The 20,621-nt window shown below is 40.7% G+C and overlaps 1 protein-coding gene across 1 annotated transcript in view; it reads right to left on the bottom strand.

The window, feature by feature from the left end:
• SLC15A1 (solute carrier family 15 member 1) overlaps positions 1-20,621 on the bottom strand; it is a 36,269-nt gene continuing 15,648 nt past the window's right edge. The window contains exons 7-23 of the mRNA XM_081858121.1: positions 20,242-20,332; positions 18,509-18,592; positions 16,057-16,139; positions 14,765-14,851; positions 13,762-13,851; positions 13,183-13,227; positions 12,941-12,973; positions 12,744-12,832; positions 11,888-11,969; positions 9,968-10,093; positions 8,563-8,709; positions 7,297-7,346; positions 6,185-6,292; positions 4,216-4,315; positions 2,936-3,082; positions 1,895-2,002; positions 1-804 (exon numbers count right to left, since the gene is read on the bottom strand). Of these exons, the coding sequence (XP_081714247.1) occupies positions 613-804; positions 1,895-2,002; positions 2,936-3,082; positions 4,216-4,315; positions 6,185-6,292; positions 7,297-7,346; positions 8,563-8,709; positions 9,968-10,093; positions 11,888-11,969; positions 12,744-12,832; positions 12,941-12,973; positions 13,183-13,227; positions 13,762-13,851; positions 14,765-14,851; positions 16,057-16,139; positions 18,509-18,592; positions 20,242-20,332 (1,662 nt within the window). The 3' untranslated portion in view covers positions 1-612. The remainder of the gene's footprint in view (positions 805-1,894; positions 2,003-2,935; positions 3,083-4,215; positions 4,316-6,184; positions 6,293-7,296; positions 7,347-8,562; positions 8,710-9,967; positions 10,094-11,887; positions 11,970-12,743; positions 12,833-12,940; positions 12,974-13,182; positions 13,228-13,761; positions 13,852-14,764; positions 14,852-16,056; positions 16,140-18,508; positions 18,593-20,241; positions 20,333-20,621) is intronic.

Genomic DNA, 20,621 nt, shown 5'->3' with positions numbered 1-20,621 from the left:
TTCATTTTTGGAGTCACAGTTTTATTTTGTTTGCCTTTGCTTCTTTATAATGCAATTCCTCTTTGTTCATCTCTACCACAGTAGGCACCTGAAGCTAGATTTGGCGGTCCTCTGGCAGAAAACAAAGGAAGAGTTGTGTAGTGCAATACCAGGGTCATGAACATTCAACTGGCTCAGATACGTGTTCTCAGGAGTTAAAATCCCCCACATATGTATAATAGCAATCATTATCTTTAGGACAGCATATCAAAGAGCCTCTAAAGCCTGTATGTTTTGTGAGACAGGAGCACTTGCCTTCTGCTACAACATAAAATTAAAGCAGTTCTGTATAAAAAAAATAATACTTTGAATGTCTTTTCATTGTGGCCAGGTGTAATTAGGTTCAGATCCCTTTTTAAGTGCAAAATCTGCTGAGAAAGAACTGAGGGGGGGTCCTCATTTTCTTCACAGGAGAACAGATTTCTTAATCTTCGCCCTCAGGAGGGAGGGTGTGTTTTGATGGTGTTCACAAACTATCCCTGCCCAGTGATAAGGCAGCACTTAGGTGTCTTGGACTAGAGATGGAGTTGTCCCAACGACAGTTTATATTCTCATTCAGCCTTTAGTATATGCTCACATCTGAGTCTGTAAAACGGGTGCATTTCCATTTTCATAAGATGGTGGTTCCTTTTCCCTCTTCTTTTCATCCTCTACCATTTGAGCTTCAACCTCTACTGGATCCACATAAGTGTAAAAATAGGCCATGATGGCAAAAACAAGGGTAACTGCAACAAGTAAAGCTGCAAACAGAACGTATTCTACCCACTGTAAAATAAAAGTAAAAAAAAAAGTTTTAGATTTATATATATTTATATATACAACGTGCTATTGCTAACGAATAAGCATTTATGCATTAATTCAAAGAACAGAGCATTTTTAGCAGAAGTCATTACATTATTTTAAGGCTTGCTTCAAACATTAGCACAGTCACATGAAGTGCCCTTGGGAATCCAAACTGCCTAGCTTGCCTCTTTTAGGAAGTAGCACATGGTTCAGGAAAATTGAGATTGCAATCCTAACTGTGTCTACTCAGAAATAAGTCCTGTTGAATTGAATGTGGCTTACTCTCAGATAAGCAGGGTTGCAGCCTGATGGGGAACAAATTTCCTTGCACTCCACAAAGGCAGTGGATAAGGAGCAGGGGTAATTTTTGTAGGATTGTGTCTGGCACTTAACACGGAAATTCTGGTATCTAGAGAACCTCACTGAGATTTCCATTTCTATAGGTTTAACAGAACCTTTCTTTGGCTATGCTATTATTACTACTGCTAGTACATGGGCTACAAAATTGTGCTCTGCAAAAACTTAAAACTTCTGAGTCATTAAATGAAGTCTTCCATCTTTAGATTTGCAAGTCATGTCACAGTTGCTACCATCCAGAATCACCAGATTTTGTGAAGTTCTCTGACCTAACCAAATGCTTTTGTACAAAAATTAAAGTTCCAGATGTTGAGTGTGAAGGTTCTCCAGTGACTTATCCCTGCTCCCCACCCATACAGGATACAAGATATACAGCCCATATGAACACACAAGCCTTATTGAACACAGCAAGACCTGTTTCTGAATGCATAGGATTGTGTTGTTAATGTACTGGACCCCTGCTGACTTCATGGAACTTATACCAAAGATTCCAACACGTAAAACTAACATTAGAGATCAAGGATTCAAAGCCATCTGTATTTCTCGCTGTGAATCGTATTGACATATTTGCATGCTCAGTATTCTACTGAAACTACAACTCTGCCATAGTAACAGAGCTGTGTTTTAGTGACTGTTCTGCCCATACAATAGTGTTCACCAGTATATCTAGATATAAAAACTTATAGCCCTGATGTTAAGAAAAAGTTTACTTTACCTGTTCTTCAATTTTTGAAGCTCCAGCTATAATAAGAACAATGATATTCCCCACAGCCACTGTCAACAGCCATCCAGCTTGCAAAACAGACTTCATGTTTGCAGGAGCCTACCGAAACAAGTTATTTAATTGCACATTTAATTGCACATTGTTTTGAGGTACAGTATCGAATATTTATGATTCAAAATTGACTTTTCAAGGGCCAATTGCATATTTAGCAATTAAAAAAAACTCAGGAGGCAGAGGATGCAACACTTTCCTTCCCCACTGTGGTTCCAACTAAAATCACCTCTACACTTGTTTTTTGCTCTTATTAGGACGAGTGCCATCCACACATGGCGGGGGGGGGGTAATTACTGGGGTTGCAATGGGATCCCAGTTCCCATGGAGGAAAAAATGTCAAGAAACATCCACCCACCCACTCTGTTGAGCTTTCTATTAATTGTTTTTAACAATCCTGTTGTGATTGCTATACACCATCTAGTTTTGCCCTCCTGGTGGTTGGATGTAGCTCATAATCGTTTGCAAGCTAAGAAATTAATTCTGGAACAGAGTAGAATTCTTTGTTCTTTTTTGATCACACCTAGTCACAAAAAAACCGCATAGCTTGGCTTTACTGAATCACATTCTCTATCAGTGGTTCTCAACCTGCGGGTCCCCAGATGATGTTGGACTACAACTCCCATCATCCCTGAGCTCTGGCCTTGCTAGCTAGGAGTGATGGGAGTTGTAGTTCAACAACATCTGGGGACCCACAGGTTGAGAAAGGCTGAACTGTATCAGTTTCTACATGGGAAATACTGTGCAGACTAGAAAAATATTCATAATGAGAACACCATTGAAAAATACAAATCTGAGTTCACAGAACTATGCTATGTGTGTCAGATGGCTTAGGATCCATCTGACACACACAGATTCTACAAGCTCACTTGCAAACCCTACTGCCGGTCTTTCCTTGGGAACAGTCTGCATGAGTTTCTATGTTATAACATCTCAAAGCTACCATTGCAACTGAGACATCTCTCAAGCAAAGTCATCTACCTGGTCATATGAAAACGATAGTCCAGTGACTGAGAAGACCACTTCGGCGCAGGTGATAATGAAATACTGAGGAATTTGCCAGGCCATACTGATTGTGTTGGGTTGAATGTCTTCAACATAGCTGAGGAGTACTTCACTGCTGTTGCACTGAAAGGAAAACCAAATTATATTAATCCACACAAAAGCCCTGCATTTTAAATAGGCAGCACAAATTAAAAATAACTTTAATCACAGCGTAAACTCACACTGAAGACGTAAAATATGAATAACTGCAAAAGACTACCCCTTTATAAAAGGAAACATTCTTTTTTAAGTTGTTCACATTAAAAAATATTATTATAAGCAAATCAACAATGAGAAACACAATGATCTCAGGTGCACTCGTCCAGAGATTCTGATGGCTACAAAATCTCCACTGTGCACACTGACAGAGCTTCCATGTCACCAAAGACTCCCCATTCATTTCAATTGAAGAAACAAGGGAATGCTTGAAGGGAGATATAGTCTCCACTAAAGTGAATGGGAAAGCATGTTCATATAAAGAGATCAATGTGCAGAGAAAAGCACATGACTATGGATTAAGTATGGGAGTTGTATATTATGAATATACAAATAACAATAATAATAATAATAATCCCAATTGACCGAGTTGCCCCAGCCACTCTGGGCAGCTTCCAACAAATCAAAACACAGTAAGATATCAAACATTAAAAACTTCCCTATACAGGGCTGCGTTCAGAGGTCTTCTAAAAGTCAGATAGTCTGTAGTCAGATAGACAGCAACTAAATCTTCAATAGATAGCAGATCATCCGGGTATATTTTAATTTGAAACCAAAAGCCTTTGAATTATAAAGTGGCTTGTGTATTTTAAATTTAAACAGATCCTATTTACATTTACTGTGACTTCCATCATTAGCTATACCAACACTTCAGTGCTAATCTTTTACATGTGTTTACAACAGCAGTATACTTGTAGTCATATATATTTTACTTTGGTAACTTTGGTATGGTTATGGTGTGATATTTGTTATATATCGGTACTGGTGAGCCTATGGCTCTCTGGATACTGTTGGACTCCAACTACCATCAGTCTTAGCCAGCACTGAGAATGGTCAAGGATAATGGCAGCTGCAGAGTCACAGACTCCCTAATCTTGATATTCATGGTCAGATAAAAACACCATTATAATTCATGCACCATTGTTAACAGGTACCCAGAGACTTTCATTCAACTGCCAGTGGTGTTTCAATATTCCTTAAAGAGAAGCAAAACAACTTACCCCATCTACTACAATAGTGTAAGCGCTGCCATACCCAAATGTCAAAGACTTGCCACTGCAGTTACGAAGATCGCTGAGAATGGTAACAGTGATTTCTTTTCTGGGAAGAAAGATGGGAGGGGGGAAATGAAGTCTGATCACAACCTACCCAATTTAATTCACTTATATGAAGCTATAGTAGTAGTAGTAGAAGAAGAAGAAGAAGAAGAAGAAGAAGAAGAAGAAGAAGAATTGCTAGTATTAAGAGCAACAGCCTGAGCATTATTTGTTCAGCTTACGATCATTAACCACGTGCATTTCAGGTTAACTGCTTACTCCCAGTTCTAAAGCTTGCTGTGGCAGGATATTGTCTAAGGAAGTTTTTCTGACCACTCTCCCAGTGCACCATCGTTACTAGTGATCAGAATGAATTATATTATTCCATAGCACAGGCATAGACAAACTCGGCCCTCCAGCAGTTTTGGGACTATGACTCCCATCATCCCTGACCACTGTTCCTGTTAGCTAGGGATGATGGGAGTTGTAGTCCCAAAACAGCTGGAGGGCCGAGTTTGCCTATGCCTGCCATAGCATTTAAAAAGTAAAAGCTACCCCAATGAATGCCTGTTTCCTTAATGATTTCTCACCAGGAACTAGGAGGCTCTAGAACCTTTTCGGCTTGGCAGGCTAAATCTGTATCTTTGACAGGTGGGTAGGAGTACCAACCTGCCAATAATCCGACACCATGACGATGATTGGCAGGCCCTGTCAAAGCTGGCCTGCAAGGGTAAAGGGGAGTCACTGACCAAGTTTAATCCTGCTTTCTGCAAGCAGTCGATCTAGTCACATCTGTAACTGTCCCGTACTTGACATTACATATGACTTCAGGTATGGATCAGGTGGATGTGGTTTAGGGAATATGGCCTTGGCAGGTGAAATGGACAGGCCTTGTGAGCCAAAATCCACCTACAAGACAGAGGGTCCCATCCAGCTGGTCTAGAAAAAGAGCATTTGCTTTACACAGCTTTCTCTTCTGCTAACCCCAATGCAATCTTCCAAAACTCACCCACGCTTATTGGTCAAGCATGCACCTGTTTTCTCACATTTGGATCTTCTTCTCTCTTTTCGAGCTGACTCCCACCACCACCACCTGTCTTCTGGCAGCCAACATTTTATTTACTCATAATTACCTTGGACTTTGCAAATGTTCCAGGGCATGGTGGGGAAAATAGCAGCCCCTGACAGCAGCAGTATTTTTTGTGGTGGCTGCCGTCGTATTAATACAAAAAGTATGCACATTTTCTCCCTCACAAGACTAACAGCAGTTTGAAGGGGCTATTTAGAACAGGCAAACAGTACCGCGCAAGAGGGACTAAAAATATCTCCACCATCACCAGTGTATCAATCAAATTCCGGGCCTCATAGCTCTATTGCAGTGAAAAATAAACAGATTCAGAGATCCAGTCACAGATTTTCTGCCTAATATACCCTAGTCTATTGAAGCACACATCCTGTGAGTATTCCAAGTTCCTTAAAGATACTCAGATTTGTCGTAGCATAAGCTTCCATGGACTAGAACTCACTTCATCAAACGAATGTTGGCACTGAGACAAATAATTGCAATAATACAATTATTTGTTTTATAACAAAAGTTTTTACTTGTACCGTATTTTTCTGTGTATAAGACAATGGTTTTTTCTTAATTTTTTGAGTAAAAATGGGGGGTCATCATAAACACGGTTTTCAGTGGGGCGATCAATAACTTTGAGGGCAATCACCTCAAAGTAGCTCAACAACTTTGAGATCCCCCCAAAAGTTCAAAAATACTGATTTCTTAATTAGGGGTTCAAAAAAAATAGGGGTTGTCTTATACACAGGGGCATCCTATACATGGAAAATTATGGCATATATTATATGGTAGTAACCCACCCCATGACCTTCCGGTGAAGGACAGGTTTAAAAAATCTGGCAAACAAACAGTAATACTTACTCTCCTCTTTGGAAAGCCGTGTAGTTTGTGGCAGAAAAATAATCCACAAATCCAAAGGTAACTCCATCCATAGTGATATTAATAGTTGAATCCATATTGTTTATGAACCTTTAAGACATGATTTAAATGAAGTGTTTTTAAACAGCACAATTTATCAGTTATTGTTGACGTGGGGAACTTTTGGCCCATCAGTTGATGCTAAACTACAACTCACATCATCCTTGGCCAACTTCTATGAGCCCTAGCAAGCATTCCCAGACGTTTGTATCAAACTATTAATACAAACTATGTAGTCCAGAGACTCCATGCAAGGTAATATGAATTTGTGACAGCCAAGATTGAAGGTCTGTGTAATTTAAATGAAAGGACATATTTCTTATTTCATTTATATACAGTGGTACCTCGGGTTAAGTAGTTAATTCATTCTGGAGGTCCGTTCTTAACCTGAAACTGTTCTTAACCTGAAGCACCACTTTAGCTAATGAGGCCTCCTGCTGCTGCTGCTGCTGCGCGACCGGAGCACAATTTCTGTTCTCATCCTGAAGCAAAGTTCTTAACCTGAAGCACTATTTCTGGGTTAGCGGAGTCTGTAACCTGAAGCGTATGTAACCTGAAGCGTATGTAACCCAAGGTACCACTGTAATGGATAACTCAAGAATGCTGAACCTTTGGCCCTCCAGATGTTGCTGAACAACTTTGTTAAGAAAGATTTAAAAATGTTTATGTAGCCGAAAAGCTCAGTTTCTCAGTTGCTCCAATTTTTGTTAAAGGAAGTTGTTATATCTTATGAAATCCCATTGTTGTTGAAGCATCATTCAGACAGGAATGAAACATAATAGTCCATGCATGCATACTGCCAAAAAGTTCAGCCCCACTACACTAGGCCTAGGGATAGTCAACACGTCATTACACCGAGTTGTTCTGTACCCACAAGTAGGCAGCAATAGGGGGACTGGCCGTGTGGGGCAGAGTGGAGGAACTTGCAGCAGAAAGCCCTATGTTTTGAAAATTACTAGTGATTAAGGTGGGGAAAATGACACAGGACTCGTTTCCCTTTGAACAGAAGTCAATTTCTAAAATAAAACTAAAAAACATAAAAATGAATATATTACCTGATCTCATTGTTTCCTTGCTCTGGTTTTTCTGTGAGGCCATCCACAAGCTGAGAGAACAGAGATTTTGGGTTAGAGGAGTCTAATGGCTATTTTATAATGCCATTCATTTTTAACCAATGCTTTGTACAAACGATAATTCAGCATTCATAAACAGTTCTTGTTCAACTTGAACCAATACTCCCATATTAAATGCTTATGCAACTGAAAAGAAGGGTGGATTGTGTCCCCTTTTGAAATATGGGTGAAGATGGAGACCTATGGATCCTGGGATATCCCTCCATGGACCATAACATCATAGGCAGTTTTAGACCTTGGATTTAATGGTCTCACAAGGTCTCCTTCGGGCAGCCATGTGTGATATTTTAGTTGTGAACCACATCATTAACATTTCCCTTCTCCCTGGCCCCACCGCTGCTATTCCATGTTTTAGAAATGCTTCTTCGTTCCTGATATGTTAGAGCAGGAGAAAGCTTGCCAAGCCCATTTAAATAATAATAATAATAATAATACTTTGATCATGTGTGGTTTTACATTTCAAAAACATTTCAATCATCGTAGCATCGTGATTATGCTGAACACATTTACCTGGGAATAAGCACCACTATGTTTTAGAAAAGGGTAATATATTCTAAATTCAAAACAATAGCGTGAGCACCTGTAACCAGGTACATGCCTAGCTGGCTGCCTCCTGACCAAGTGCAGATGTTGGGCCTGTTTGTCCCTGCCCCCCAACAACTGCAACTCTCAGGGTGGTCCTGGGGGAGGGCCTTGCAAACCCTGGCTGCACCTCTGTATAGAATTACAAGCCAAGTGTTAATTAGCATCAGTGTTAATCACCGTTGAGGACAACAGACTCCCTTCCTACCAGGGATTTGAAGTCAGCTATCAACACTGGTGAATACAGAACTCTGGTTATCCTTAACCAAGATTAATGTCGGTGGAATCTAGACACAAATAAAAAACGTCGTGGAAATGTTTGTTTTTTTTAAAAAAAATGTTTTGGAAAATATATTGAATTTGCCATAGCTCACCATCACCATCTAGTGTCACATTTGTATAATGCACTTACAAGACACTTAAAATGTTTTATTTCCAGCTGTACAGCTGTATCAGCCCTTTTTTGTGTTTCAGTTTCTCTCAGGCTTCCAACGAAGACAGTTTTTTCCCAGAAAGCTGCCAGAAGTATCCACCTGGCATTGGACTTCCTGATATGCAACAGAAACTAGAAGGCTGGCTTCTTAACTAGCTTTTAAACTGACTTACCAGCTCAGCTTGGACCCCAGCTCTATTTGATATTTGAAGGGTGTGACGTTCTTTTCCCACGTAAGCAAATGTTTGATTAAAAAATTCCTTCCCAAAGTTTATATCAATATTTTTTAATTCTGTTGTGTCAAAAGTGAAGTAGTCTGTCTATAAAAAAAGACAAAATACAATGAGTTAACATTCCTTTCACCAAAGAACTTTGACAAAGCTCAGCTTGCCTCTTATATTACAGATCACAACAAATACAGCTACATAGGGTGTTTGTTTGTTTGTTGTTTCTCTCCCTCCCTCTCAAAAGAGTTAGTAAATCAACACTGATGTAACCTTTTCCTTCTTCTCATAACATGTAAAACTGGAGTATAACAACCTTCATGGTAATCCAACCAGTGGTGGAGGAAGGGGGTGGTCCACCCCAGGTGTCACCACTGAGGGGGTGACAAAATGCCTGGCGGCACTCACTGCAGGGCCTGCAGTGCACCCAAGCCATGAATCTCTCCTGGGAATGACGCAGTAGCTTGGGCGCCTGAAGGCTCCGCACTGCTCCAAACAGTCCACCGGCCACCTCCCCCTCTGCCGTAGGGCGGCTGAGTGGGAGGAGGCAGGCAAACGCCTTGTAGGCCCCGCGGAGCGTCCTGCCCTGGGCTCAGGGCACACACGCCGCCCCAGGTGCCTAATCGACTTGCTCCGCCGCTGAATACAACTGAGATAGACCTGGAGCTACGGTGGATGCTGTTAATAAAACAAGAAACCAAAAACAATATTTGGGGATATAACAGAAGCACCAGTTCCAGGATATAAGAAATTACACTCCATTTAGGATATCCTGTACAAACTATCGCATTTTAAGAAGGATAAGCAATAAGCAACAACGCTACAGAATAAGCTTTACCCAAAGCTGACCCATTGGAATTAAAGGACTTTAGTCCTCTTCATTCATTTTAATGGGCTTATTCTAAGTAAAACTTAGATTGGTAAAACCACCCGTAGATTAGAAAAAATAAGAATGAAGGGAAATAGTTCTGTTGCAACAGAAAATATGGAAAATAATTGCCCAGCTACTGAAGCCGGTGCTTTTTTCTGGGGGTACTCAAAGGTACACAGTACCAACACCTTTTTCTAGATGTTGTGGCACTTATGGAAACAACTTCATGGTAAGCACCTTTTTTTTTCTTAAAGAAAGCACTGGCTGAAACTGTTCCGAGAACCCTATTGGACATTAAATTGGGATCTAAATGGAATTTCAGTGTACCATTTCCACTTTTGGACTATTTAAATCACAAACCATCCACCAGTGTAAACACCAAAACATGAATAAATGGAATAGTTATTTCCAAAAACACACATGCCACAGATTCAAATAATATAAAAGTTAAAATTAAATGTACAATTAATTCTCAAAACTTACTGAATTTGCAGGACCCACTTCAGCAGTCTGATTGGTACCAGTAAAGTTAACTGTTGCACTGGTGTTCCCCATATTTATTATTTTGATTTGGGACTGGCCTGCAGCAGGAAAAACTGGAATAGTTTTCTGTAAAGGAAGAAAAATGTGTAAAAAGAAAGGGGTCACCTTTTTTTAAAAGCACCTCTTTCTTTCCCAGGGCAAAACCATACATTAAAAGAAACACCTAAGATTTCCAAATCTTTTGTTTTTCATAAAATACTAATATGGAAGCAAAGTCATTTGCTTAAACCTTCCCACTGCTACTGATTTTCTCCGGCAAATACCCAGGCCTTTAAAATAGGTGTTTCCCCTCCTCTCTCTCTCAGCTGGGCTCCAAAGCATAGCTGTCAACTTTTCCCTTTTCTTGCGAGGAATCCTATTCGGAATAATGGAATTTCCCTTTTAAAAAGGGAAACCTTGACAGCTATGCTCCAAAGGCAAATTAGTCCATTTCAGGGTAAGCTGCCTAACTGAGAAGGAAACTTGCATGGAAGTATAATGGGTGGGAGAAAGGAATGACTAACCCACCCTACGTTTCTCAAATTCTGCCCTGCAAACGTGTCTCTGCACATATGGCCAATATTTAATCACATATAAAATTAGAAGGGAGGTTGAATGCCACCTTTATCTCCAAGCAGTGCAAAACTCTAGGGATCTTAGTCCAGGGCTTGTGTTTCCTTTGGAAATGAAGCAGAGATCATGGTGTCCTCGTGATATATGCTTTATTTACACATATATACAACCTGAGTCTACAATGCATGGCTTCACAGCATCAACACCCCAAGAGGGCCTGTTTTCCTGACAGCCGCAGCCTTGGATTCAAACAGGAATCAAGCATTGCTCCTGTCTCTTTCCAGCTTACTGCTTTGCCTCTAGCAAACTAGGCTCTGCCTCTCTCTCTTACTAAATATCCACAAGCTGAAAGAGGAGCCCTCAACCATTTACCGTTTCCCACAGAGCCCCCTTTTTTTGTTCTCCTGACTGGAAAAGAAAGAGAACCCGAAAGAACCAAAATTGACAGATCTTTCCACCCCTTTTCTCTGTAGTATTTTATATCTTCGTATGAAAACCTGAAACTGCCTTAAGACAGGTCATCTGTCAGTATGCCTAGTACATTATATCCATTTAACTAGATATACTGGTTCTGTAACGGACGCGGGTGGCACCTAGGACTTGCCAATCAGAAGGTCAGTGGTTTGAATCCCCGTGACGGGGTGAGCTGCCGTTGCTCGGTCCCTGCTCCTGCCCACCTAGCAGTTCATAAGCACATCAAAGTGCAAGTAGATAAATAGGTACCGCTCCAGTGGGAAGGTAAATGGCGTTTCCGCGCGCTGCTCTGGTTCGTCAGAAGCGGCTTAGTCATGCTGGCCACATGACCCGGAAGCTGTACGCCGGCTCCCTCTTCCAATAAAGAGAGATGAGCGCCGCAACCCCAGAATCGGCCACGACTGGACCTAATGGTCAGGGGTCCCTTTACCTTTTACCTTACTGGTGCTGTAACTGGAGACCATCTGAATGCAAAGTATGTCCTCTGCCACTGAGGTCTGGCCTTCCCTTCTCAGATGAATTTTGACCCTATTTTGACCCTCCATGTTCTCCAAAGTGGTCTCTCGTTTTCCCCATAGATATAATTCATCCTATCTTTTCAGCATTCCCTCATATAAGAATTCACTAAGAAGGATGTTGGGGGGGGGGCATGTAAAATATTTTCAAATTTTCATAGTATGCTTCATTTGCAGGATTTGGTATTTCTGTTTGTCTGATTCGTATAAACAATTTTTAATACTTCATAATCAAACCACTGTTCTTTGCCTTAGTGGTAAAAATGAAGACAAAAAGGTAAATGGTTAGGCCTTGCTAGATTATTATTTTTTTACTTACGTCTATCTGCACCTGCACCACAGCAGCAACGACAAATGCCAAAGCCGCCAACAACATGCCGACTGTCATCTTCCTCAGAGGCCTGGCGAAGGAAGATGGAGCAAGCAGATTTTCAGAAGCATACTTGGTTTGGAACAATGACAGGCAACTCTCTGAAACTCTCCAGATATTTGTTGGACTAGAACTCCCATCGTCCCTGCTCACTGGCGATGCTGGATGATGCTGATGGGAACTGCTGCCCAATAACATCTGAACAGCCACAGGTTCCCTGCCACAATTTGAAATTTAAACCCACTGCTGCTTACAAGTCTTTGAAAATGATTAAAATTGCCCCTTTGCACATTTTAAACTATCCCTGTGAGCATTTTAGAAATATTCTCCAGTAGTCCATGGAAAAATTACTTGCAAAGATGGAACTTATTAAATATCCCCATGGCTTTTAGGGTCTCTATAACACTAATTACTAGCCTAAATTCTCCAGAAAGCCACATTGCTTATAGCTTTTTCACTACATTATTTATAGCACTTAAGGAAGATGGCAGGCTCAAAGCTGATTCCGGCCACTTTCAGACATCACAAAATCTTCCCTTGGCATATGAAGCAACAGCCCATAGAATAAGTGCTCTAGTTTTAGTTATTGATGCTCAGCAATAAAGCCACATTTTTTTCCATTTGCCTGAGGGTAAGACCAAAATTCATCTGAAGATAATTTTCAGGAATTTTTTTGTTGTGCGGTTCTGCCTAAACTTTGGAGAGCAATTGTCATATTAAAAATGTTTTTAAATACCAACCCCACCTAGTCTGTATGTTTTCCCCACTGCCGCCCAACTTGCTGAATTTCACCACATTCACTTACGTGAAATTAATGCGACATTTCTTAATTAGAGGATAAACAACAGCATCTACAACTGGGACCATTATAACAATGAGGATTGGGTTTACAGTCTGTTGAGAGGAAAGGGGAAAAAACACGAGAAAGTTAATAACTTTCAAACAGCTTATATAAAGGTCGCTTGAAATAGCTGAAAACATAAATATAAAAGCTTACAGCACCTGCATCTGGTCTGGCTGAATCTGAACAGGGCCCTGGAGAAAAAGAGAGAGATGTATATCTTAGTTTTAAGGTACTTGTAAGTTGAAACTTTAAATATCCTTGCCCAATCTAGCCAAGAGTATCCATGCATGTACAGCTGGATCAGACCAAATTCTGTCTATTATTATTATTATTATCCAAACATACAATCTAAGATCTGCCCAGAGCTCAAGCAGGTGTGAAAGTTTAAGAAACAACTTACAAAATCTCCATCCATTGTTGTGGCCTGCAATGTCCATCGTGATCCCTTTGAAAGAAAACATTAGAAATTTCTTTTAAAAAGCAATTGTCACTAAATATCCTCAGGGTACAGTAAGTGTCTGCAGAATATCAAAAGTATTTGCTGTAGTAGGACACCTTGTGTCCATGTTGTAAAGAACTATGGGTAAGAAACCGAATAAGTAATTTTATCAACAATGCCAAAAGGCAAGAACAACTAATTTTTAGAAGCTTTTGCCAGCCTATAGGCATACCGAAAATAAAAATAACACTCAGCAAATAACTTCTAAGTGGACAATCATAGGTGAAAAATCTGCTGTGCCTTCTCTCACACATAATCACGTATGTTACATCAGTGGACACATAATTAATTAATTTTTTTACAAGCAAGATTGTTCTGCCGGCTAAAACACCTACCAATAATAATGAAAAGTATTATAACCAAAATGTTGAAAAAAATAAACAGTGCATATCCAATGATACATCATGACTTAGATGGGGTGGGGATAGGAGCTTTTTAAACACCTGAATAAATTGTTAACAACTTTCTTTTCAAAGTTACCTGCTGATCAAAAAGTGCCCAAAACATGGGAAGAGGAATATACAGGAACAGCACTCTTAAGACCATCTTTGTCTGGGCAATAAGTCGTTTCTATAACAAAGGAGTGAAACAAATCATAATAATAATTAAATACGAACTTTTTAAGAATGAGGTTTACAATGAGATTAGAGAAGGTAACAGTACCCTTCAGAAATACCAGCAACCAACTCAAAGGCTAGGAAAGGAAGTTGTGGAAGCTGGATTTATTAATAGTCCATCTGGAGAATGACCCATCCCCTTATCACAAAGCGACCATCCTGTAACTCTTGATGATCAAAATTATTGGAATACATAGAAAGATAATCCCAGGCTTAAAATTATGTCAGAGGGTAGAGTATCAGCCTAGGCAGAGCCCAAATGTGCCAGAACAATAGGGCTGATGAGATAACACAACTGAGATACAGAATATAAGAAGCACATTTCCAATTGTGGCCAATTTGGACCACACATAATCTAGGCTGCACAAGGAGGAGACAACTGGTTCTGTTTCAGAAACAATGCAGTATCTTTATCTGCCAAAGACTGGATCCGTAAATAAACACCTGGTCTCCATTGCAGATTAGGCACAACTGTGTCAATTGCATTTATTGATTCTGATCTTCTGCTTCCCTTAGATCAGCTTAGTGACTTACTGGACATAGAAAGGTGCCTTACACTGTTTAAGGTCTTAAGTGATGCTTACGCACAGAGCCCTCTTTGTTTTAATTTGACACTAGTTCAAGCACTTATTTCAAGCTCTGAACTCTGTGTATTCAGATCTTATTTGATGGCTGTTGCCTTTCCAATCAGCTGTAAATCCCTGTGTGATCTACTGGACTTGGAAGCGACAGGCAGAGAGATTTTACAAAGGGTTCAAGACACCAGAAGTCATGGAATCTCCTTAAACTTTGCATTGTTAAGGCAAATATGTCATATAAGGGGCCAGGTTTTTAAGCTCTCTGAACAGACAACTAGCACAACTTACATCATACTTCTCGCTAGCCCAGTCCAACCAGTGCTCCCTCTTGGGGTATTGCTTGCTGCGATGTCTAAATCTGTTTCCAATAGAAAACTGCAAAGAGACCATTTACAATTGGTTAAACAATGTTGCTGTTTACCCCCAAAATTATTTTCACAAATTCTTGCGGAGAGGAAACTGCTTCCCAGCAGACCGAAATGCAAAATGAAGCAAAGACAGAAACACAGCCAACAGGATATGGCAACTGTCATCACTGCCCACCTCCCCTTCCTTTCAAAGGGTTTACTGTAAACTGTTTGAGCTATTTTAGTAGCTTTATTAATAAAGTTGTTGCATTTTAAATGCAAATGTATTATTTTGTACTTCACAGAGTTATATCAGCAGAGACCTCAAAACCTCTGTTATCTGTACTATATATTTGTCTAGACGTAGGTGCTATTGGCAGCTGTTTGCTTTTTAAAAATCACTTTTCCACAATGTTTCAGACAATCTAGATCAGGGTTTCCGAATCTTGGCCCTCCAGCTGTTTTTGGACTACAACTCCCATCATCCCTAATTAACAGGACCAGTGGTCAGGGATGATGGGAATTGCAGTCCAAAAACAACTGGTGGGTTTCCCAAACTTGGGAAACCCACCAGCTGTTTTGGGAATGCAATTCCCAAACTTTTTGGACTGCAATTCCCAAACTTTTTGGACTGCAATTCCCAAACTTGGGAAACCCTGATCTAGATGTTCCTGACAATTCCAGAGCTGCATTTAGGAAGAACCTAGAAAAGTAATTCAAACTAAAACTAGGCTCCTATGTTAAAGGAATTAATCTCTGTTAATCCATCTAATCTATCTATATCTATCTATCTATCTATCTATCTATCTATCTATCATCTATCTATCTTCTATCATCTATCTATCTATCTAGAATTAATGTAGGGACTTATAATGTAATCCTAATGTTTGACTGTGTGCACAACATATCTTTAAAGGAAATTATTTTCCTCACCTAATTCTGGGCCCTGTATTTCACCCCTCACAGTTACAGTTCTTAGCAAACAAACTACAGTGCCTAGAATACTTCGAGGGGAGAAATGTGTCTCAAAGGTGCTTTAAAAGTATGGTGTATACACAGCATTTGAGTGGCATGACCACTCAACAAGCGCATTAATAGTGTAACAAACTATTCTCTCTCTAGGATCAAACTCAGGGGGGGAAATAAAATAAAAAATCAATTATTAGAGACTTAATTTTGTGACACTTAACAGTTGTCCTTGAAAATGCTAGCCATGAATTGTATATTGCTTACCGTAATACATTTAGCAACTCGGACCATTACGTTGCCTTGAGGTTGAACTTTTTTGTACATTGTGCTTCCAACTATGAACACAACTGCAGAGAAAAATAAAGAATACCAAGATTTGCTGAGGTTGTAGCAATCTGCGACAGGGCAAGACCATGCCATGCAAGGAGATCCGAGGTGCATGTACATTACATTAAGTTTATTTGGTCCACAGGCCATAAACATCAAATACAGTGTAGGTTATCAAGAGAAACCACAGCAAGAAACAGAGAGAGGGAGAAAGTGAGGGCTGGCACTGCACACAAAAATACATGCACACAGACTGAACATGAGAGTATTACAAAACCCATAAACAATCAAAAATAGTTAAATGCAAACAATTTGAACTCATCTTCCTTTTAATAATTGTGACCTAATGTTGATGGTTACAGGGAGGGGGAGGAGCCCTTTATTTTCTGTGATCTTAGGGAAAGTTTCCCAGGTGAAAACAATGTATTGAGGAAATAAAACAATAACTTATATTCCTGTGCAAATTACAATACAGTCATACCTCGGGTTGAATATGCTTCATGTTGAGTGCGTTCGAGTTGCGCTCCGCGGCAACCCAGAAGCAACGGAGCACGTTACTTCTGGGTTTCACCACTCACGCATGCGCAGACGCTCAAAATGACGTCACGCGCATGCGCAGAAGCAGCGAAAAGCAATGTGCCTGTGCGCAGACGTGACGTCGCTAGTTATGTTTGCTTCTGGATGCGAACGGGGCTCCGGAATGGATCCCGTTCGCATCCCGAGGTACCACTGTAGAGGGAAAGAAATGTAACAACGTTTCGACTGTAACACTTCGACAGGGACAAATTCTCAAGTGCCAAAAGGCAGTCTGGTAAATCAAATTTTCATAACGGCTGACGAAGTCACTTTAAGATCTAGTACAGAAATCACAGCGTTCAGAGTTTCATACTTTCACAACTTAGCTCAGGTAGGAGCTGTGGCAAAGCAGTTCCTCCTCATTGACATTTAACTCATTTCTCCACCAAAAGCTGCCCGTAAGCATCAGCAAGAGATACCATTGCAAAATACAGAGGTTTAGGTCTTCACTGGCAGCACGAAGCATCAGGCCTTGTGACTAGTATCTGGATTCAGTGGAGGTTGGTCCATTAGAGTGAGTGGAACCACTAACCTCAACCTGCCTTCTTACAACTAGTCTAAGGGGTGGCACTGCTTCCAGCTCCATGTGGCCCTTGCAGAATTAAGCAGAGAGGAGAATGTAGACAAAACTGTAATTAGTTGCCTCTGCTTCTTGTTGGCTGTAGCGCCACCTGCTGTTGGTCTCCCCACCTTGTACCCAACCAATACCAATAGGCACCAACCACCACTACCTGGGTTGCTGAAGTGAAGAGCGAATGTGTGCCCCTGAGGATGTAGGACTGGCCACACACCCTTCTAACACCCTTTCCCCCCTCCAAATAAAGTCCTATCCTTGTCATCCTTCCACTTTCTTTACAGCTGTTTTTGTTTGCTAACACTTTCCCCATCTCCTCTCAGTTCAGCATAGCATGATATTCCTTCCCAACGACACACGTTTCATTTTTAGCCACCCCAGTTCTTATCTCCTCTCTCCCACCCACTCCTTCGTCAACACCACATTCCTCCTACTAAGTCTGACAGCTTCCCAAGCATTAATTTAAGAACAGCAGATTCCTGGCGTGCTGCTCCAGAACCTAGTGTAATGTTAGGGTTTGCTCTCTAAAAGTCACAAAAAGTTTACAGTCTACTGAGCACTGCCTCACTGAAGGAACAGCCCTCGTGTTACAGACTAAGGCTGCAATCTGATGAGGAAGACCTACGCAGATGGGAAGATGAGGGGGTTGCTAATCCTTTCTGTCGAGAAAGTGGTCTAGTTGCTTTTACTTTAGCTGTGGAAAAGATGTGGGAGCCTGCCAATTTCAGAGGTGGGTCTAAAATAAGGCTTGCATGGACGTAGGCAACTTGCATTTCCATTGGTTATACACAGCTGATCCAGGCAAGATGAAACAAGGAAGTGGGTACCAGAAAACCTATGGGTTCTATCCAACTAAGTTCTACTCAAAATAAACCCACTGGAATGGACATAAGCCATGTCCATCAAATTCAGTGGGTCTACTCTGAGTAAATCTGATCTGATGATCAACAGAGAGATTGCATCCCATTTCTGATATTTCTATTTTAATAGTGCTACTACATTTTTTCTTTTTCTTTCTTTCTTTTAAAAAACCCTCTTTTTTTCTAAATTGCATTGCAATTATATTCCTGTCATTGTCCATCCTACCCTTGCGGCCCTGCAGGTAAAAAAAAAGGTTAAAAAACAATGAAGAAAGAGCACAATTGCTCCTTCTGGAACCCAAACTGCAACAAAATGCAGCAAATGAGAGTTAAGGCAAATACGACAGGTAAGTGGAAAACGAAAAAGCATTTGACTTACACAGTGCAACAGCCATTAGTATAGCAGGAACGCCGAATGCGAGAGGGTAACATTTTTGTCTGACGTGAATTCCACATTCCACCCCTAAATCGAATAAATAAGCAGTATATATTATCATGACTCTTTCCTTGAGCAGAAGCCTGTGTAGGCTACATTTTACCCATCTACAGTGGTGCCTCGCAAGACGAAATTAATTCGTTCCGCGAGTCTCTTCGTCTTGCTTTTTTTCGTCTTGCGAAGCACGGCTATTAGCAGTTTAGCGGATTAGCGCTATTAGCGGCTTAGCGGCTATTAGCGGCTTAGCGGCTATTAGTGGCTTAGAAAAAGGAGGGGAAAGGGAAAAAACTCGCAAGAACTCGCAAGACATTTTCGTCTTGCGAAGCAAGCCCATAGGGAAATTCGTCTTGCGAAGCGCCTCGAAAAACGGAAAACCCTTTCGTCTAGCGAGTTTTTCGTCTTGCGAGGCATTCGTCTTGCAGGGCACCACTGGACCTCTGTCTGTCTATCTATCTATCTATCTATCTATCTATCTATCTATCTATCTATCTATTTTCTCACACATATTCAGAGTAACCACTATAGATATTTCTCAGGAGGAGTCTCATTCCAGATTTGTATGGGAGAGAGTAGAGATTCTCAGTGTGGTATGAAAGCATGTTCCTCCATATATTCAGGATTACATTGAGGGGGAAAGCCCTGTATTTTATGAACATTTGGTACAATGACTTTATGTTTACAAAACCATAATGTTGATACTACTAACACTGGCAAGTTATTCTCTTTTTTCCCAGCCAAAAGATCTGTACCTCTGGCATGCATGGACCCTTTTAAATGTTGCTAATGACGGTCTCCTTACTACACGGAGCCGGTGGCTTGCATCCAACAGGACCCTGCAGAAGTGGAACGAGGTCTTCGCCCGACAAAAGAGGTGTGTCTCCATTTTATACCTCACAAATCTCCATGCTGCACCACACACGTGCTAGGCAGTCCCTTCACCCTCCAAAAATGTCTTTTTGGGTGGTGGGGTGGAGATAAGGAATTGAAGCAGCAGTGGAATTCTGTTCATGCAGCTCAGTGAATGGGCCAGAGGCAGAGATGCTTCTAAGGATTAATTCTACCAATAACACAATGGCCTAACTCCTGCTGTGTCATCACTAAATGGCACCACTGAAACTTCTGCGTACACTTTTGCCCAGTCTCCTTGCCATCATTTCTTAAGGCTGCTCACAGACAACCTGTTCACTGCACAAAGTTTCTAGGGAGGTTAGACGACACGGGCTATTTATTGGGAATTCACTTTGATTTGTTTTTTGGGGAGGTTAGATGACATTGTGTCAAGCAAGTTATCTCACGTTTTCCAGTGCCGTCACTTTCCTTATCGCTAAAAGTCTAAATTTGTAGGGAACTTGCACAACCTGAATTTGGTGGTATGTGATTGAATCCCATCTGAAAATACCATATTTATGCGAATCTAATCTAGCCATCGAATCTAATGCGCACCTCAGTTTTCAAAACCTTGAAACCCAAAAAGTATTATCTGGCGAATGTAAAGGTGCCATGAAATCCAATGCGCCCCCCCTAATTTTCATGACGTAATTTGGCCAAAAAAAGATGTACATTACATTCAAGTAATTACAGCAGTAGCAGTCTGGACACGCCCTTAGAACCCTGACCCTGATGTTGGTTGGTTAATATGCTCTCTCACACACATTAATTAGAAAAGCAATTTTTACCTCTAAGGATTGGTGTGATTATAGTAGAAAGAAGGCTTCCAGCATTAATGGACAGGTAGAATATAGAGAAGAACCTATTTCTTTGTTTTTCCTGAAATACAAGGGAGAACATTAGTGTAAAATATATTTTTGGAAGCCTATTTCTTGAAAAGCACAAAGTGCAAAGTAATTGCTAATTCAGCTAATGGTCAGAGAATAATGGCCAAGTGCTTGACTTTGTGGGCTTTAGTTTTTACAGTATATGCTCATATATGCTGGCATTGTCTGTCTCAGGAGACAAATGTCCATCTGTACATGTGTGTGTTTGTGTCTCTGTGTATGTTTGTGTGTATGTATACACGCATACATCCATGCATACATGCAGGGCTGCTATAAATAAA

Source organism: Podarcis erhardii, assembly GCF_964252035.2.
Source record: "Podarcis erhardii genome assembly, chromosome: 4".
NCBI classification, from domain to species: domain Eukaryota; kingdom Metazoa; phylum Chordata; class Lepidosauria; order Squamata; family Lacertidae; genus Podarcis; species Podarcis erhardii.
This window is presented reverse-complemented; position numbering and strand designations above follow the sequence as displayed.